We start from the raw sequence: 21,132 nt of genomic DNA on the forward strand, positions 1-21,132 counted from the left end.
CCGAGGGCGGAGTACTAAGGGAGCTGGTAGGTTAGGCGGAGTACCAAGGGGGCCGAGGGGCGGGGTTCCACGCTTGAATCGCTACGATAATCGTTCCATCCTGCGTCGATGACGTCACACGTTTCCCCCACTCCTGTTTGAACCAAAAATTGCAAAAAGTTTAGCTCCATATGAAAATACATGGGATTTTGAGCTCGTATCGGTGTTGTTCATCTACTCATATAAGTAGCCATCGAATTTATTGAATAGAAAATGAAGATACATTTCACTATTCAAATGATCATCATAAAAGAAAGGGCCAAGGGTGTTTTTTGCCACAATTTGCAAACCAAACATTTATTCCGAACGTTTCTTGGAAACTGGTTTCCCTATGTGAATGTTCATTTGTATTATTCCACCTATAATGTTGGTGAATTTTGATTCGTCCGTCCATATTATTTTTTTACAAATATTTCCAACTTCCCTATTTCTACGTCTTAAATGAATTCAGATGCTATTTGATCATACCAAATTATACAACAATCGAATTGATATCAAAAACCGATATTTTATTTACTTCCAGGATTGAGAATTATAAAAATATTACGAATTATAATGGATTAGGGAGAAATAAGCCTTGAAAGACGAATTATGGCAAAACAAAAATTTTCAAAACAAAAAAGTCAATTTAAAAAATAAGTAACGACAGGACCGTAATTTGAAATTGTTGTCACTGATAATAATAATAATAGAATTTATTCATCAATCAAAGGTTATACAAGGCATTATACATACACATACATACCACTTATCAAACTAGTCAAGAAAGAAAAGAAGGTAATCTACAAATAAGTTATTAATCGCAAACAAACCAGAAAAATTGTACATACATGGTAGTTATTTCAAATGAAACGCTATGAAAATATCAAATGTGATATACCCATGGATTGTGAATTTACTGCTTTATCAATATCTGTAAAAAAAAGACAGGTCCGTATTTAAAAAAAAAGTTGATGGTGGCCATGTTGACACGAAACTTTTTATCGAAAATTTATTATCACAAATTCATAGTAGACTTCGTAGACAATTCCAATAGAAAAAAACGAAACACAACATTTTAGGTTTTCCCCGCATAACTCGAGAAAGGCGAGAATCCTCGTAAATTTTCTTCGACCATTGTATTGTTCCCGATGACAGTTACCTTTTATCTCATTTAATCATCTTCATATCTGTTACGGTTTACAATGTAGCAATGTTACCACATGATAAAAGAAACGGCCTGTAGATTAATGGCTATTAACAAACTGAGCAGGGTGCAAACCTACTCGTTTGGGGATAAATAATGCAATGGAAATTACACCAACAGCAGCATTGGAAACATTCTCGAATCTTCCTCCTTTTCATCTATTAATAATGTGGTAGGCATGAAAGTCAGGAGCTAATTTCGACGGGCATTCTAGTGCCAGGGCATAGGTAATGAAAAAGCTGATAAGTGTGCTAGGCATTGATCATCAACTCAATGTTATATAAGTCCTAAACCAGCTAGGTGGGGGTACCAAAATCTTTGGTATGGGTCTATAAGAAACATGTAGAGTATTGGAAAAATATACCTGGACACGCACACTGGAAAATCTTTAATAAAGGACCTCCCAGAATATAAAAACTGCTTCTAAAAAACAGAGATCAGCTTACGATAGTTATAGGGCTACCCACTGGATGCAATCAATGGATAACCCACATTTTGTCCAGAAGAATATGACAAACATACAGTGCATTTCTCTAATGTCCCTCCCTCTTCATTTTTTGAACGGGTCAACTCAAAAAATTGAAATTTGGGATACTGAAATTAATGCATGAATACTTTATTTTCAAGTGAAATTGACAGATTAAACTTTCAAGATGGCGGCTGGCCGCCATTTGGGAAAAAAATTAAATGAAAAAAGGGATCTTGTGACACATCATTTTGAAGCTCCTGACAAATACTTCACAACCCTAGAAGATGAAGTCAATATCTTCACCTACTACAAAAAGGCGGAATATTTAATAATTTCCTGAAGACAAACACATTAATATCGATATTTCTAGAAATATTCCTTTTTATCTGTCATATGGCAATTCCAACAACCCGATAAGGTTTGTTAAGTTATTTTTTGTTTATAAAAAGTACAAAAAATGTCAGTACGACAATGAACATCATTGTTCAGTTAGAATATTCCCATTTAGTTTTCGGTTTCACTATTAGAAAGGTACCACGTCAACAACTTCTAAAATGGTCAATTCTCATCCATAGGAATAAAAAAATTTATGCAATTTTTATTTACGGTTGTTAGTTGTTGAGATGGTAGTAAATCCTGAACAGTCTACTTATTCCGTCGCGAATGTTTGTGAGGTGTCTCCTTCTACTGTGTGGAGACTTTTGAAGAGGAATAGGTATCATCCAAATATATGAATGGAAAGCCCACAATTGTGAGAAACAAAAATTTTAGTCATGTAAGAAAAAACCAGTAAATAACCCTGATATACAGTTGAACAGTGATATCATATACCTCAATGCACAAATCCTACTGAAACATAAAGATGAAATTCAGGAAAGTATTGTTTGTTATGATCCAAAAGTAATTTTATTAAGTGAAACCAAAACATCTGAGGATATTGAAGATGTGGAACTTATAATGGACAATTATACTTGCATCAGCTGTGATTCAAAAAATAGACATACTGGTGGCGTTGCCATGTACATAAATAAAATATTCGAATTTTCTATTTTTAAGAAGTTCATACTGGAGTCGAACTACTGGTGTAAAATTGTTAAGATTAACTTCAAATCTTCAATATGGTTGATCAGATGTTTATATCATTCACCTTCTAGTCCTCATGCAACTTTTTTAGAAGATTTCGAGGATGTTTGCGAGAAGCTTGTGTCATCTAACAATCGTTTTATTCTAGTAGGTGATTTTAATTTAAACTTATTAGAAGAAAGTTTCTATACAAAAAAAAACAAGAATATTTTCACAACCTATGGTATAAATCAAACATTAACTGAGCCTACTTAGAAAGACACTAGATACACAATCATTAATAGATTTAGTTTTGACTAATAACGATAATATAATTTCAAATGTTCATTTAACGCCAAAAATAACTGACCACTCAATTATTTCTGTCAATTCTGTGATAATAATTTGAGTATAATTAAGAATACGCTCATTTCTTGTAATTGGTCTTTAAACTGTATAAAAGTTAATTTACTTTATGAAGAATTTCTCGAAAAATGTTCAAATATTGTCAATAGTATTTCTCCCATACAAAACAATATTCCTTGGTTTGACAATGAAGTTTTTATCGAAATTAAGAAACGGTATGAAGCCTATAAAATATTTGTGTGAATGTGAATTTTAAAAAATTGAGAAACGATGTGGTTAACTCATTGAAAATAAAAAAAGTTCAGTATTATCATAACAAAATAGATAGATACAAGAATAATTCTCATTTGATGTGGAAAACCTTAAAAACCCTTGTTAATAGTAATGATCACACATTTCCTAACCTAATCCAATTTGAAGATGAAGGCGTAGTAAGTACTAAAAAAAGTGAACCTGACATGGCCGAAACTTTCAACCTATACTTTGTAAACAGCATCCAACATATAGTCCAAGGTATTGAGAATTCCGGTTCAATTTTTGTTTTAGTGACGAATGTACATTTTTTAAACGGCAATGTTCACAGACAAAATTGCCGTTATTGGAGTGACATCAACCCTCACGTTTTTCGGGAAACACATACCCAATATCCAGAAAAAATTAACGTTTGGGTAGGAATATTGGGAAACCATATTGAAGGACCTCTATTTATTGATCAAAATTCAACAGCGGAACTGTATTTGAATATGCTGGAAACTATTGTTGACCCTTTCATCACTGAAATCGTCGAAGCGAATCCTAATGAATTCGATATGGATATTGTATCCCAACAAGATGGAGCACCACCACATTACTCCAGACAAGTAAGAAACTATTTGGATACCTTTTCCCGGTCGTTGGATTGGCCGTCGAGGTGCTACAGAATGGCCAGCCCGCTCGCCAGATTTGACACCTTTGGACTTTTTTTATGGGGCTATCTGAAGCAAAAGGTGTACGAAACTGAACCTGCTTCAATATTGGATATACGGCAGAGAATAAAAAATATTTGTAGAGATATTGACGTTACTGTGTTCGAAAATGTTTGACGTGAAATATGGGATAGGCTGTTCATATGTCAAGAAGTTCAAGGCAACCACTTCGAGCATCTTCTGAAGTGACCTCAAGCTTGTTACCTCATATATGTAGTGTAGCAATTAAATTTTCGCTACTTTACTTTGTTAATTTTATAAGTTTTTCTGTAGAGACCTATGGTGGTATAGTTGCTTGCCTACCATCGATTCGGACAATTCTCTTAGATCAGATGTCCAACTTTCGGGGCGACCCGAGTTCGTTCGTTTTCGTGTTGGCGTGGTCCTAGATGGCTAACGATGCCAAGAGGCAGTGTAGACACCTCGGTTTCTGACCGAATGTAGCTGAACGCGTTGGGATTTTTACCCATTCAGTCTGGGTGAGTGGCGTGGAACGTGTCAACAATGGCAGTTTGCACCATCTTCACGAGTAGGGAGATGGGAAGGGGAAGAATTCTCTGACTGGAAGTTAGTCACTCCGAGTCACTCAGTCGGTGAGGAGGTGAGTTGATTGATGGTGGAGAGCAGCGGTCGTTACGGAAGAAGGGCAGAATTTGTCTGGTTTTGGCTTCCTTCTTCCAAAGTTTTATTTAGACCCACAAGACTCCATCGGACGATCACCCTGACGCCCTTCCCGAACAGGGTTACGCCGTTGAGATTAAGTCCATAGCCATAGTTGAGATTAAGTCCATTTTGAATTGTGGAAGTTTTGGACCCCGCTGAAAATTCATCCAGGAGAATTCCACCGTTGACTCCTACCACGGCTCCAGTGAACAGGTTTTATTAATATTAAGAACCATTTAATTTGTAAAACCTGATTTTGATACTCAGGTATAACTATGTATCTCAACCATATGTAAAACCACCACAGTACTGTGTGGCTAAAAATGGCACACAATCCACCTGATAATTGAGTATAATTTGAGTATCCACTAACAGAAACATAATTTTTAATTTCTTTTGAAAAACTGTTCCTGAACCAGTGAAGAGCAAAATTTTAATAAAATTGTATGTGTTTATGTTTCTTTTATTTGTCGATTCACACTCATCAACTTACGAACATCTTATGGTCAAGTCTCTAATAGTTCTGGGTATACCATCTAAGTAGTCATTATTTGGTTGCTCAACTTTCCAAGTAAGTACTCTTTGACTAGATATTATAAAAAGTTGTAGTGGCGCCCCTCTCATTTTCCTTTGACCTTTAAATTACTGAAATTTTGCTCGAACCCATAGTGCCAACGAACCCATAGTGCCTACCGACGAAGAGCTGCCGTCTGCGTTGTACCATTTAGATAAATTTTTGAAAATTTCCCTTTTGAGTGAAAGTTTGGTACAGTCAATGTATTCAGGCAATTATTAAAAGTTCCGCCATTTTGCAGTAGTTGAAGATATTGACATTATATTCTAGGGTTGTGCAGCACTTGTTAGGAGCTTCAAAAAGTTGTTTCACAAGACCTCCCTTTCCATTTAATTGTTTTTCAGATGGCCCCCAGTCGCCATCTTGAAAGTTTCATCTGTAAATTTCACTTCAAAATAAAGTATTCATGCATTAATTTCATTATCCCAAATTTCAATTTTTTGAGTTGACCCGGTCAAAAAATAAAAGGGGGGGGGACATTAAAAAAATGCACTGTATAAGGGACCAGTATAAGCTAGGACAGGGAACACGATTGTTGGAATGACTGTCATGAAAGAGATAGGTAAAAACGCAATAAGGCTATGCGGTTGCAATAATAAAGTGACCAGAAATGACCTTCTTTAACGCCTACTTCAGTTTGGACCATGACTGAGAGACATTCCTTATAGTTGAAATAAATTGAAAATTTCAGTTCAATTTACATTGCAAAACCGATACGAAAATGGTCGTAATTTTTGACTTATTGAAAAGTGTACAAACTCACTTCTTTTTGCGTTTGCTTCATAACAGCATTTCCTCATAACGTAACCCTTCTTGTATTCTACTGCATTATGGGATGAAGGAACGTCTAAGAATGGATTTCCACCTAAACTGATCACCTCGTTGTTCTTCACCTGCGACTGTACATTATTTTCTTCGGTGTCCTCATCCCTATCAAAAGTTGAATTAATACATTATTAAGACATGCTAGAGGGTCAAATGGTAAACTGTTGATTGCATGAGTCATTAGGTCATTTATTTCAATTGAAAATATAATAATTTGTTACTGCTAAATATCTAATCTAGGTTAAAGTAGACATTTATATTACTTACAACGCCCATTCAAGAGGATAATTTTTGATTGCGTGGTATAGTTGTTTTAAAACTTCTCTTGGAAAATTCTCGCACTCATTCAATCCAGCCAAGTTTTCTATAAACTCATTACATGTCATTTTTCTACCGATATTTTGTCCATGTAAGTCTGTATTGAGCAACATGATGGCACACGTTAATGTGTGCACAGCATCTTAAAAAAAAATAAAAAAAATTAACACTCTCCATAAGAAATTGTAATTATCGCCATTCATAAATATATTCCTACTGAAGACTGGTTAAAATGAAAGATTTGCATCTGGTAATAGTGCTATTGATTTCTTATGAGAAATGAGAACTATTACCTATTAGTATCTAATATTATTCGGGGTGTGGACTGACACACTGAAATGAAAGAAAAATGTTTTTTCGAACTAAATTTTGTTGTGAGTGCAGCCTTATCTGTTGAAATCTGTTTTTCCATTATCAAGAAATAAAATTTCTACTGGTTTCTTACTTCTTAATCATTAAAAAAAAATGGGAAACTTCCAAAGGAAGAAAAACTGCAATGAAACTTTTTATAACCATATGTAGATCATTCACAAAAGTTTCAAATAAAGACTAAAAGAAGAAACACCTTTGAAAAAACTACTTTCACATAAACATTTAATTTACGTGAAAGTAGTTATTTGAAATGGGCTTTTTCTTCTACTTCGCATCTGAAAGTAACATTGATATTCATAGTAGTAGTAGTATTTATTGGCCATATTTACATACAGAGTACAATTGGCAGGTCAAATAAGCCGCTGTCAGTCATGAGAATTTTTTGAAACTGTTACATTAATAAAGAAACATATTGACAGATTTGGGTCACCCCAAGTTCATTACACTACTAGACAAGACAATAATATTAAACTTCCGAGACCGACTTCCACTTTATTTAAAGATTCATTCATTTACAATGGATGCAAAATATTCAATCATTTACCTGATGAAATTAAAGACATTATACCTCTTAAGCAGTTCAGAAAAGCTGTAAAAAATATTTTGGTTGTTAGACCGTATTACCACCTTGAGGAATATTTCAGTGACACGCTATCATAGTTGTACTATTCATACTCCATAATTCTTAGTAATAATTCATTTTTAAATATTCGTAAAGCGATATTGTGGTTTAGGTATATGATTCATAATTTCACACACTGTTATCCAGATTGATATACACACACACACATATATATATATATATATATATATATATATATATATATATATATATATATATATATTTTCTCTCTTTTAAAAATTGACTCAGGCTTAGAACTTTATTGTGTTTCTAATGTATGTACTATGCATGTGTGTGTCTGTTGGTGTGTGTGTACACACACCTTGTACTGATTTTAATATTTTATATGTATTATTTTGTACTATTTTTAAGCTTTGATTTATCTTGTATACAATAAAGCATATTCTCTCTCTCTCTCTCTCTATAAAAATTTCACGTTACATAGATAAAAATTGAAAAATTTAAGAATATAAGTATAAAAATAAAACTATATGTTATTCTTATTTATTGTTCTGTGCAATCGAAATTGGCCTTTTAATTATTTGTATGGTTGCAATACTGGTTTAGTTAGTTTCTCTGACATATGTCATAAGTTAGTAGTTGTAGAGTTGTAGATGTATCGCTCATGTTTTAATTTCATCCATGTTTTGTCTTGCTTATTTAACAAGAAATATATTAATATTGTGCAATTGGTGTTGATTTTTATTGACCTCTCAGCGGACGCTGCGTTGTGTAAACCAACTCTGCTCAACACTATATTATATGTATTTACACATTAAAAAACTTACTCGGCAAACATTCAGTGTTTGGATTTCAATGCCAGAAATTCCTCTCTCTAGAGAATAGAAGCTATTTTCCAGAAGGTATTTTTTTGCTGCATTTTTAAAGCTGTTATAGCTATTGATTGGATAGTTGTTATAAATAAATATACAATTATAAAATGTAAATTTTTTGAATGTTGCAGTTTTATGTTTTGGTATTTCCAATAGAGAACTTCTTGATGGGTAGTTATGATGACTTCCTAACAAGTTGAAGTCAGAAGTTTCACATTTTAAAATGAACATAGAATGGAAGGGCAGACTAGAGTGTTGTTTGAAGACAGTCCTACATGACTCTCTGTATTCCAAATTAAATAATAAACTAATTATTTTTTTTTGAGAAGTGAAAACTCTTTTACATTCAGTAGCCAGTCCCCATGTTACATTATCTGATATATGGTGATATGCAAACGCATAGTCTGAATTCAACAATCCCTTTTGGTCCAAAATTGATGCTGTTACTAAATATTAGATTTTCATAGGTTTTTGAACCTGCCTTTCTCAGATGGAAATTTATGCAGGTTGTCTTATTAACTATATGAGTCGATTTTTTGGCACCATTATATCATTGGAAGCTTTTTCTATATTACTGGGCGATTCTTCAAGGATTTCTCCACAAATTGTAACTGTTATGTCATCAGCAAACATTGTTACTTGTCCCGCGGTAATTTGATTAGGAATATCATTTACAAAAAGGAGAAAATTAAGGGTCCCAAGACAGATCTTTGGGGAACACCAAGAGAAGTAGTGTATCCATTCGATAGTTGTTGTTTTACTTTGATGAGAATACTTCTGTGGGAAAGATAAGACTCAAACCATTTTAACAAGATACCTCTTATACCCAGATACCTAAGTAATCCTTATATAAATCTTATGTTTAGGCAGTCAAAAGCTTTTGAGAAATCGAACATAAGAGACACAACATATTTTCCTTTATCTTAGGAAGTGTGAACATAATTCAATAAATGGTATGTGGCTGATTCCGTTGACTTATTTTTCCAAAAACCATATTGAGGAAGCGTGACAGGTCATAACGTTCTACAAAACTGACTACTACATTGTACACACAGCGTTCAAGCACCTTTGAAAATTCTGTCAGAAGAGATATTTAGCGGTAGTTATATATTGTATACCAGTGAGGATGACAGTGTTCCATGTAAGTGCAATTTATTACCATTCATTTAAAGTAGAACTCATGTGAATGATATCTGATTTTTATTCCACAACGAATGTTTGAAATACAAACTGAGTAGAGAAAAGTATCTTCTGTATAATTCAGTGTTCATATAGAAGTATTTGTTTCAAAAGAATTATTTTTCTTTCGTATAATTCAATTTATATATAAAAGTAGTTGTTTCAGGAGGACTTTCTTTCAGTTTGTGTCTGAAAGTTACTTCTTTGCATGATCTACACATCCATGTATAGAGTTACTTATTTTCAAATTGATTACTTCCTTCCTTTCTTTGGAAGATTCCCTCATCCTTCTTTTGTATCAAGATGGAGCAGTAGAAAGCCAAAAACTTTCATTCCCAAAAATTCACATTTTATTTACAAAACTTGGTTGAAATAATCAATTGCTACTATGTTGAATGAAATTTTCAAGTAGGTACTGAACATGATACAACACAAAAAGACAGGAAAGGATAACAAAAACAGTTTGTGTTTACATAGCACAAAACAACATTTTACGAAAATAGCCAATGAGAATGTATATTGAAAATTTTCAATATTGATTACTTAAAATGTATTTAAAGTTGAACATAAGTCGAATAAAAAAGTATCTTGATAGTACTCTGATATATTATAATAGGCTCTCTCACAAAAAAAATCCCTCAAAACTTCCCCAAACTGATATTACAGTGAGGATTTTCTTTTCCTCAAACAGTTGTATTCACGAATCTCGTGGCTTTGCTTTACACAGAAAACGTACACCTCTTTTCTCTATACCTAAAATTGATTGCAATGTTGTGACAGTACAAGCACCCCAGAAAGGGATTCGATATCATAGATGAGATTCTATGAGAGAGTGATATGTATCTTTGGCAGCAGCAAATCCTAACTCACAAGATGTCAGCCTCACAGCTACAGAGGACAACTTTGATTTGAGAACCCTGTAATGGTCTTCAAATTTCAAATCACTGTCAATAATTAGTCCCAAAAATTTAGTTGATGATTTATTCACAACAAAGATGTTGTCAACTTGTAAATTGCTAATGAAACATTTGAAGCAAATTACGTTCGTTTGAGATACATTAAAACTGAGGAGATTTGCGTCACGCCATCTTTTTCTTTTGCTCATATCACAATTTATTATTGTTTCAAGTTCAAAGGGGTTTTGATCACGCCATAAAATTGTAGGGTCATCAGCGAATAATGTGAACTCACCGTTGATATCAATAGATGTCAGAACATTTATATACATAAGGAATAATAGTGGTCCGAGGACTGAGCCTTGAGGAACTCCAAATTTTGCTTTTCCTTCCATAGAATAACTGGTCGTTTTAACAATATGACTACGCTCAGATAAATAGGATTCAAACCAATTGAAACTTACACCGCTTGTTCCATACTGTTGTAGTTTCTGAAGCAGTGTACCATGACTAACACAGTCAAACGCATCACTAAGGTTTTGGTTTATGACGCCACAAATATAATATGAAGGGGTATATTTGTGATTACATAGTCAATGGTACTGGTGGAGCTTCTTCCACTTATATTTGTGAAAACATGTGTTGGTTTATTTGTTGTTATCTTCAATTGAAAAGATTCTAACATATCATTTATTATTTTCAACTCTTGGATCTCTTTTTTATCAAGATGAATATTAAAATCCCCAATTAAATTTCTTTAGTCAAATTTTCTATTTACAAAATTCAGTAAAGAAAACAGGCGTTCTTCAGAAACTCTCCACTTCCTGGTCTATAAATATTTATTATTGCATGGAGACTCCATGGAGACAGAGTGTTCTAGAAAAGTGAGATATCAGGTTGTAATTCATTAATGACATGCACTCAATATCGTCACATTGACACCAATGCATAATTTTAGTATTATAACTATTTAAAATGACTTTAAAATGATTCGGTTAATTTGTAACTCAAACAATGAATGTTCACGTGGAAAATATTTACATTCAAATCAAATTTAGATTGTATGGTGGTTTTATATCTATCCAGTTGACATGCCTTAATGATTTTTTTATCGAAACCTACTTTTATGCTGCTTGATGGAGTTCCAGTTTGTATCTGAAAAACTTCTGGGCATCACATACTCAATTGCTTCCTTCTTTTCTTCTGAAGTTTCCCACATTTCTTGTACAAGGATGGAAATAATTTTTTACTAGTTCATTTATAAGAGAATCAAATACCAAACCTTGAAGTACTCCACACTTGATCGTTTCAAATTATGATGTAATATTGAAATTAAAAAAAAATGGCAATCAGACGACTTCATCCAGAGATTGTTCATTAAACTATTGAGTAGTCGTTTATTATTTCCCTTAATGATCATAACTTTTGTAACATTTGGGACTTTGTTACAACTCTGTAATGTACTTGACATAGTTACGTTTTGTTTTACAGCAGTTTACGAACAATTAGTTGCATACTTGGATGATAATGAATTATTCTTAGGTAAACAGTCAGGATTCAGAAAAAATCATTCCTGTGAATCACCTATTCAGTATACTTTCTCTAGATGGAAAAATGCGTATGATGAAAATAAATACACTGTAGCTGTCTTTCTTGACTTCAAGCGCACATTTGAAACAATTGACAGAAACATTTTGATAAAAAAATTAAATTATTATGGGTTAACAGACTCTGTGCTGGCATGGTTTTTTAGTTACCTTATTGAAAGAAAACAGAAAACAAAAATTGGTTCAAAAATATCTGATGAGATAGATATCAACATTGGTGTTCCCCAGGGAAGTGTACTTGGCCCACTTTTATTTATTATATACCTAAATGATATTTATTATGTTCCTGGGCTACATGAACTTAATCTGTTTGCAGACGATACATTAGTTTATACTTCGAATACAGAACTCAATGATGCTGTAGATACTCTGAAAGGTTCTATGAAGAACATCGAAATAATTTACATATGAATAAATTAAAATTAAATGGAGATAAAACAAAAGCTATGGTGATAACAACTAAATATAAACTGAACTCTATTGATTATAATGAAATAAAAATTGAAATTGGTAACACTACCTTGGAATATGTGTCTGAAATAAAGTATCTGGGAGTTATTGTAGATAACACTTTGAGTTTGAACAGTCATGCTGAATACGTTATGAAAAAAATTTCAAAAAAATCATATTTTTTTTCTAGGATAGCAAATAATTTGACTATTAACTCCAGAATATTAACATATAATTGTATAATTAAACCTCATTTTGAGTACTATCCAACTTTAATGCATTTAATAAACCAAAATAGGCTTTCCCAATTTCAAAAACTCCAAAATAGGGGCATGAGAATTATATTAAGATGCAGTCGTTATACTTCCATTGATCACATGTTAAATATAATACAATGGCTGTCGATTTCAAATCAATTATTCTTTTTAACAATGGTTTTTATATTTAAAATAACCAAAAGTCTCCAACCAACATGTTTTAATGAATTTTTGGTTTTTAATAATCAAATACATGAACATGAGACAAGATCTTATAATAATTTTCATATATATAGAACTCACACTGGTGGCGGAACGAAAAACTTTTTCTACAAGGGACTACGGGAATTTAACAATTTACCAAATACCATCAAAGAGGAAAATACTGTGAGATGGTTCAAAAGTAAATTATTATATTATATTATATATTATATTATATTATAGGTTACTATATCAATATTGGTTTTCAACACTGGGTCTTATTAATTGTATATTTTTTATTATTATCTTTTTATTTAGTTTATGTTCATTATTGTTATTTTCTATATACAGATTTGAAATTTATTAAAATTTTTGGCACTGTGGAAATTTAAATTGTTAATTAGTTGTTATGTCTTGTAAGATTAGGATGTATCCTATAATAAAGATTACTACTACTACTACTATAATTTGATTGATCATTAGTGTTGAATGTCTTTATGCTTATTCTTGTCTTTTTACTATTTTTTTATTAATAGTTTGTGGTGTACTGGATTAATAAAAAATAAATAGGTTTATAAATAGGTTTATTTATTTTTAAGCAATTACAATAGTTTATCTTAAGGATTTTACTTGTTGGGTTCATAACTGAACTCTAATGCTTGACTGGTTTCAACAATTGAAACTTTCTTGATGAACCATTTGAGAAATTATAATAATTCTGTAGTGAACTTGATCGATAAATAAAAAAAATAAATAGATCTATTCAGACATAATGCTGTCTGTTTAACAGTTAGGATTTTAAGCCAGATAGGATAAGTCCCTTTTTCCATATTCTTCTAGTTAGCTAATCGAAGTATAATAACGCAATACAGTTCAAACTGTGTGGTGTATTATATTTCAGTTCAATGATGCACTTGGAAATTTCCTTTGCCAATTTACTAATCAGATTCTACACATCGAACAAATTGGAATTTTTCATAATAGTGATGGCATTAGAGACCTCAATGTGTGTGCTAAGTTTTGAGTATCAACATTACTATTACTGCATCATTACAAATTAAATTTTTCGAAAGTAAACTTATCATAAATTTTCTTGATTTTCTCAATTGAAAATTGAAAAGTTTCCAGCTATCAGCAATTTTATTATGATTGTTCAAAATAAAATAATCATACGCTTTACAATCAGTATCTCTATTTGAAGTTAGCCAGAATTAACTACAAAGAACTAAGCCCCCTGGACCACAAAAGAACCGTCTAGTAGTTCGTACTGCCCGCGAATCTTAGGAAAGTTAACCACAAAACTTCAATTGAATAAATATTATGTTTCTTTTACTCTAGTATCCGGCCTCTACAAGTTTTATAGCTAATGAATAATATCTGCTACACAAACAAAAAAAATGGATCAGAAAATTAAGTTACCTTGAGAATTGAATGATCCCATATTGCAGTCCAAATACCTTTTGGAGAAATGAACCAGAACTCTTTCCCTTTCTTGCGTCTCTCCAGTGAGTGAAAACTGTTTAAGGAATTTTCTTAGAGCTATATCCAGAGTATCTTTTTCGAAATTGAAATATTTCAGGTACTCCTCTGCAACAGCTCGGCTAAAATCATTACTGAAAAAAGCAACATTTAAAATCAAGTATTGTTACTGACATTTATGTTTTTTTTTTCAACAAACAAAAACCACATCAATAATAAAGTTAGCTGAAATTTAGAAGTATCTGAAATTTCTGAATATTGTAAGTGTGAAATCAACTGGGAGTTTCAATTTATGGCACCATTATTGTATTTTCAACATATGAACCTTTTTACTACCATGTGAACACTTTTAGTGTCATTTAACGAAAGTAAAGGTCAAATGACATTAGAGATGTATTCAGCTTTCTACTACTCCATCTTGAAGAAAAAAAAAAAAGGATGAGGGAGTCTTCCAAAGAAAGGAAGGAAGTAACTCTATACATGGATGTGTAGATCATGCAAAGAAGTAACTTTCAGACACAAACTGAAAGAAAGTCCTCCTGAAACAGCTACTTTCATATAAACATTGAATTATACGAAAGAAAAAATGTTTGAAATACAAACTGAGTAGAGAAAACTATCTTCTGTATAATTCAGTGTTCATATAGAAGTATTTGTTTGGAAAGAATTGTTTCTTTCGTATAATTCAATGTTTATATGAAAGTAGCTGTTTCAGGAGGACTTTCTTTCAGTTTGTCTGAAAGTTACTTCTTTGCATGATCTACACATCCATGTATAGAGTTACTTCCTTCCTTTCTTTATAAGACTCCCTCATCTTTTTTTTTTGGAGTAGTAGGAGTAGTAGAAAGCCAAAAACGTTAAAACGTTCTTTCCCAAAAATTAATCACTCCTAAAAAATATAACCCCTTCAATTCAGATGTATTCAGTTGAGCACGTGGTCGTGATTATTATACTGTAAGCCCCCGCTAAATTTTTGAGGGGTTATCTGTAAGGACATTTTCAAACTTATAAAGTGTCCGCCATCTAACGTTTTTTTTTCAACTAGTGCTTATTTCGTGAATGGTAACACTTAGCTCATGTTTGATTTGACAGATAATTAGTTTCATCCTTCCGCTGAACGAATATGGTTGTGTATATGCTTGAACAACACTGGGAAATATTGCGACATTACTTGGAAAATCATAGTAATGTTGCAGAATGTGTGCAAAAATTGCGTACGGATTTTGGAAGAAAAGAAGCACCGTCAGCTCCGTATGTTCGTTATCTTGTGAAAAAAGTGAAAGAAACTGGCATCCTCATCGATAAACCAAAGCGTGAAAAGCCAAAAACAGTGCGTACACCCGAGAATATTGCTGCTGTGGCAGAAAGTGTGCGTGAAGCGCCATCAACATCAATTCACCGTCGTTCTCAACAATTGAACATTTCGGAGACATCATTGAGACGAATTTTGCAGAAAGACCTTGGTATGACGCCATACAAAGTCCAATTGGTTCAGGAGTTGAAGCCAACTGACCATCTAATGCGTTTTCGCTTCGCTAAGTGGGCCTGCGATCGACTTACAGAAGATGCCGATTTTGCAAAAAAAAAATCATCTTTTTAGATAAAGCTCATTTTGATCTTGGCGGGTTTGTAAACAAGCAAAATTGTCGCATCTGGGGCACGCATACATTGAAAAGCCGACGCACCCAAAACGAGTCACTGTTTGGTGAGGATTTTGGTCCAGAGGCATAATTGGGCAATTTTTCTTCGAAAATGAGCAAGGAGTGGCCGTTACAGTCAATGGCGATCGTTATCGGGCCATGTTGAACGAATTTTTGTTCACAAAAATTGAAGAGGAGGATATTGGCAACATTTGGTTTCAACAGGACGGCGCTACGTGCCACACAGCAGAAGCTACACTCGATGTTTTGCGCCCTGTTTTTGAAGATCGCATTATCAGCCGCAGAGCTGATGTCGTTTGACCATCTCGGAGCTGCGATTTGACACCGTTGGACTATTATTTGTGGGGTGCCGTCCAAGATAAGTGTTACGCCGACAAGCCAGAGACAATTGACGCTTTAAAGGACAATATTCGTGAAGCCATTGGTGAAATACAGCTGCACACAATCGATAATGTGCTTAAAAATTGGACCGATCGAGTAGACTACTGCATGGCCAGCCGAGGCAGCCATTTGAATGAAATTATTTTCCATTATTAACCGGAAGGATTCTACTTTCAAATAAAAAAAGAAATTTGAGTAAATATTCAGTAGTTTTTTTATTATAGCATTAAAAAAAAGTTATTTGGCGGACCCTATACATTAAAGTTTATTAATGCATTAAGTTTGAAAATGTCCTTTAGTCCTTATGCCCTTAAAGTTTAATGTATAAGTTTGAAACTGTGCTTATAGGACGAAACTGTAGTAACGTTAGTAACAAATAAAAGTGGTAAAAAAAATTAGAAAGTTTCAATTCTCTTTTCTTCATTGAAATACAAATGTTTATGTTTGGATCACTGCTTACTGAGCAATTCAGTTTTAAGTTTACTTTTGAATAGCGGTAGTGATGAATTTTTCAATTTTACAGCATGATAAGTGAAGGATCGTTCATAGATGGTGCTGTTATGATTCGGAATGTCAAAATTATTATTAAATCTAAGGTTTCTTGAATGTATCTGATGTCTGGGAAGGAGTTTCTTTACCAAATAAGTGGGTTGTCCCACTTGATATCTGTAATTCAACCTGAACATTAGTCTGATGCAGGCGTTCTGTACTTTCTGAATTCTTGCAGAAGTTATGGAATCGATACAAGGATCCGTGGATGACAGTAGTACATCTGAAAGGGTAATTTTGAGAGACCTACTCAGATAGTGTTTGTTTAAATACAGATGTTTCAAAGTACCTTACGACTTTTGAATAAGAGTATTGACTTGATGAACAAATCTGAGGTTGTAGTCTATATGAAGTCCTAAGCATTTAATTTTGTCAGTCAATTCCACAGAATGTCCATCAATATACGAATAGATTTTATCTATGGCCCTTCCACGACCTTTGGCTTTTCCAAAAATTATTGAAGATGATTTACAAGGATAAAGGTTTAGACAGTGTTGCTGCGGAATCTGAACAGGATTCTTTGCATCATTATTGAGCAATGTTTCGTGATCAATAAGATGATTTCATTTATCGGAGTAGTACAAGTTAGTATATGTATGAATGTTGAATAATTCAAGAACATTGGAGAAGTCAGATATGTAGATAATAAAGAGTAGTGGAGCAAAAATTGAACTTTAACTAATTTTGTGCTTCTTGCTCAATGTCATAGATGATAAGAAAATGAAATACCTCTACTACATCATAGACCTACAAGACCAGACACATTACCAACACATTACTGCTATTTTATAAAATCAGGTGAAAATATGTACCAAAAATAATGCCTGCTATTAGATGGTTGTTAAGAATGAATGAGTACTTGACTTCCTCTGCCACATTCAAAAGTTTTTCACCAAACTCAACAACGCGAAAACCCAATACTATAACAGCGTGACTCACGGTCGATGGTAGGTTAGACGTTTCTGGAAAACGCAAAGCATGATTTTTCTGAAAATTTCACCTCTCACATTTCCTTACCTGTTCTATCGATCTAAAATATTTTCAGCATTGCGGCGTTGCCACTTCCATCAAAAAGTCCTAGCAACTTTATTTTTTAAATGGAACACCCCGTATATTAATACATTTTTGGAATCGCTCTGGTATTTTAATACTTTTTTGTTAATAATGTCCTATACCTATCTCTATCTGTTTTCGAGATAAAAATAAATTGTGCTAAATATGGTCCAAAACATAGCCTTAATTGAAATTAAGTACATCAGTACTATCAATTCATGAAAAGTTGATATTTTGATGATAGTTTGGACAAACTCGAAATATTCAAATAACACCAAGAAATCGACTCCATATCATACAGGGCGTGCTAAAATTACTATTATTTTCATTGTGCATAAAAGTAGTCAAAAGTTCATTTTATCAAATGAAACCCCCTGTATATTACTCGGTGAATTGAAAGATGGTGAAAAATGCCTCAAGATGATATACATGCCCCCCTATACCTAAATCGTCAAGTTTTCTCAATAAAGTCGCTTCTTCTAGAAACATTATTTTTTTTTTACAATTTGGATTTAGGTAGCAGTGGAATTATCAAGCTTATAGCAGTTCGGTTACTTTTATAAGTAATTTACAAAGGGTTATCGACGGTGTTTCCAATCATCTACCAAAATGAATGCAAATATCGATTATTCAAACGAAGTTCTTATGAAATTATTTATTATACACATGAACAAAGTGATCAAATCATTGTCAGAACGTGTAAAAAATTCAACCAAATGTATCCTGAATTAACACCAAAGAACGAGAGGAAGTTTGTGTGGTTACAAAATAATTTCCTTAACTATGGCTCAAAGTTTCCAGGGAAGAACTGTACCAAAAATCAGTCATGTCTAGGTATAAAAAGTAAGATTTTGTGTGCTAAAACATGTGAAAGTACAGACAATAACAGAATAGGATTATTCAAAATAACAAAATTGTAAACAAAATATCACATTTTCACAATAAATGCTGAATATGTTGTCCATTACATTCAAAACACTTTAAAATGTTTTTTGTACGCGACTTGTGGTTGCTTTTTCAATTTCCTGGGGACCCAGATCTTCAATACTCCACACTATTCGCCGTCACAATTCTTCTTTGGTAGGCACTGGAATACTGTATACCCTTTCTTTTAAAACACCCCATAAAAAAAGTCAAGTGGCGTGAGATCGGGTGATCTCGGTAGCCAATCCCACGGCCCTAAACGCCTAAACCAACGATCGTCGAAGAGTTCGTCAAGTTTCCTGGAAACTTCCTGGGTGGAATGAGCTGGCGCTCCGTCCAGTTGAAACCACGAATTCCTATATTCCTCTAAAGGGAAATTTTCAAGAAAATCGGTTACAGTCGTCCTTAATATTTGGAGATATCTCTCTGCGTCTTCATAAATAAAAAAGATAATTTTATTGTTCTTCAGAATACAGAAAACATTCATGTCAAATTTTTCTTGAAAACCCATTTCTTTTGTAACGTAAGGATTGTGATCAGCCCAAAAATGTTTATTCCTTCTATTGAAAATATCATCCCTCGTGAATTTTGATTCGTTGCTCCAAATTATTTTTGACAAAAATTCCCGATCTTCCTGTGTATGAATCAAAAGGGATTCACAAAAATGCATTCTACGTTCGAAGTCTTCTGCTTTTAGAGCTTTAACTTTGGTAAATTTATACGGATGCATTCCGTGATTTTTCAAAATTCGTTGAACTGAAGCATGTGATACACCTAAATCTTTTTCTGCACTGCGAATAGAAGCTTCTGGATATGCATAAAAATATGCCAAAACGTTAACATATTGTTAACAATATTGTCCTCATTTGAATAACAGGTTTTGGTAATGTTGAAGGCGCTTTTAACATGGAGCCATAGTTAAGGAAATTATTTTGTAATCTTGCAAACTTCCTCTCGTTCATTGGTATTATTTCAGGATACATTTGGTTGAATTTTCTACAAGTTCTGGCAATGATTTGATCACACTGTCCGTGTATAATAAATAATTTCATGAGAACTTCGTTTGAATAATCAATATTTGCATTCATTTTTGGCGATTTTTTGAAACACCGTCAATAACCATTTATTAATTACTTATAAAAGTCACCAAACTGTCATAAGCTTGATATTTCCACGGCTACCTAGAAATCAAATTCTTTAAAAATTATTTTTTGTACAAAAAATCATTTAGAAAAGTGCAGTTCATGCTATTGGTAATATTAAATCCCTGTGGAGTTACTGACGATGACGAAGTAGTATTCAGTCCAACTGTAGAAAGTCCTTCATGACTAACCAATAATCCTCCTTAAAATAACGTGAGTTGGCGTATGTAGTTGTAACGTATGCCTTGTCATCCAAAGATCGTGTGTTCAAATCCCATGGACCCTATAATTTTTTTTATTATCAGCAGTAACGTTATACAAAAAAATGTGTATGATACATTTGTTAAAAGTGATTTTATTTTGCTCGTGAGTTTGCTCCACTTGCTGACGCTCGTTTTGCAATAATCCCCACTCACAAAATAAAATGCCACTTTCAACACTTGTAGGTAAAACGTGAATAAGTATTTTTCCACAAAAACGGCTTTATTAGGAAAACTTGACGATTTAGGTATAGGGACATGATATATCATCTTGAAGCATTTTTCACCATCTTTCAATTTACCGAGTAATATACAGGGAGTTTCATTTGAAAAAATTAACTTTCGACTACTTTTATCCACAATGGAAATAATAGTAATTTTAGCACGCCCTGTATGATATGGAGTCGATTTCTTGGTGTCATTTGAATATTTCGAGTTTTTCCAAACTATCATCAAAATATCAACTTTTCATGAATTGAGAGTACTGATGTACTTAATTTCAATTAAGGCTATGTTTTGGACCATATTTAGCACAATTTATTTTTTATCTCGAAAACAGATAGAGATAGGTATAGGACATTATTAACAAAAAAGTATTAAAATACTAGAGCGATTGTAAAAATATATCAATGTACGGGGTGTTCCATTAAAAAAAATATAATGGCTAGGACTTTTTGATAGAAGTGGCAACGCTGCAATGCTGAAAATATTTTAGATCGATAGAAGAGGTAAGGAAATGTGAGAGGTGACATTTTCAGAAAAATCATGTTTTGCGTTTTCCAGAAACATCTAACCTACC

The 21,132-nt window shown here is 33.0% G+C and overlaps 1 protein-coding gene across 3 annotated transcripts in view; it reads right to left on the reverse strand.

The window, feature by feature from the left end:
- The window catches only part of Efa6 (Exchange factor for Arf 6), a 221,775-nt gene that overhangs the window by 81,915 nt on the left and 118,728 nt on the right, over nt 1-21,132 (reverse strand). For all 3 annotated transcript variants that reach the window (XM_074185335.1, XM_074185336.1, XM_074185334.1), the window contains exons 8-10: nt 14,304-14,497; nt 6,417-6,609; nt 6,088-6,254 (exon numbers count right to left, since the gene is read on the reverse strand). In XM_074185335.1, the coding sequence (XP_074041436.1) occupies nt 6,088-6,254; nt 6,417-6,609; nt 14,304-14,497 (554 nt within the window). The remainder of the gene's footprint in view (nt 1-6,087; nt 6,255-6,416; nt 6,610-14,303; nt 14,498-21,132) is intronic.

This window comes from Leptinotarsa decemlineata, unplaced genomic scaffold, assembly GCF_025532065.1.
Source record: "Leptinotarsa decemlineata unplaced genomic scaffold, Ldec_3_MD MMD2_tig00026374_RagTag_RagTag, whole genome shotgun sequence".
NCBI classification, from domain to species: Eukaryota; Metazoa; Arthropoda; class Insecta; order Coleoptera; family Chrysomelidae; genus Leptinotarsa; species Leptinotarsa decemlineata.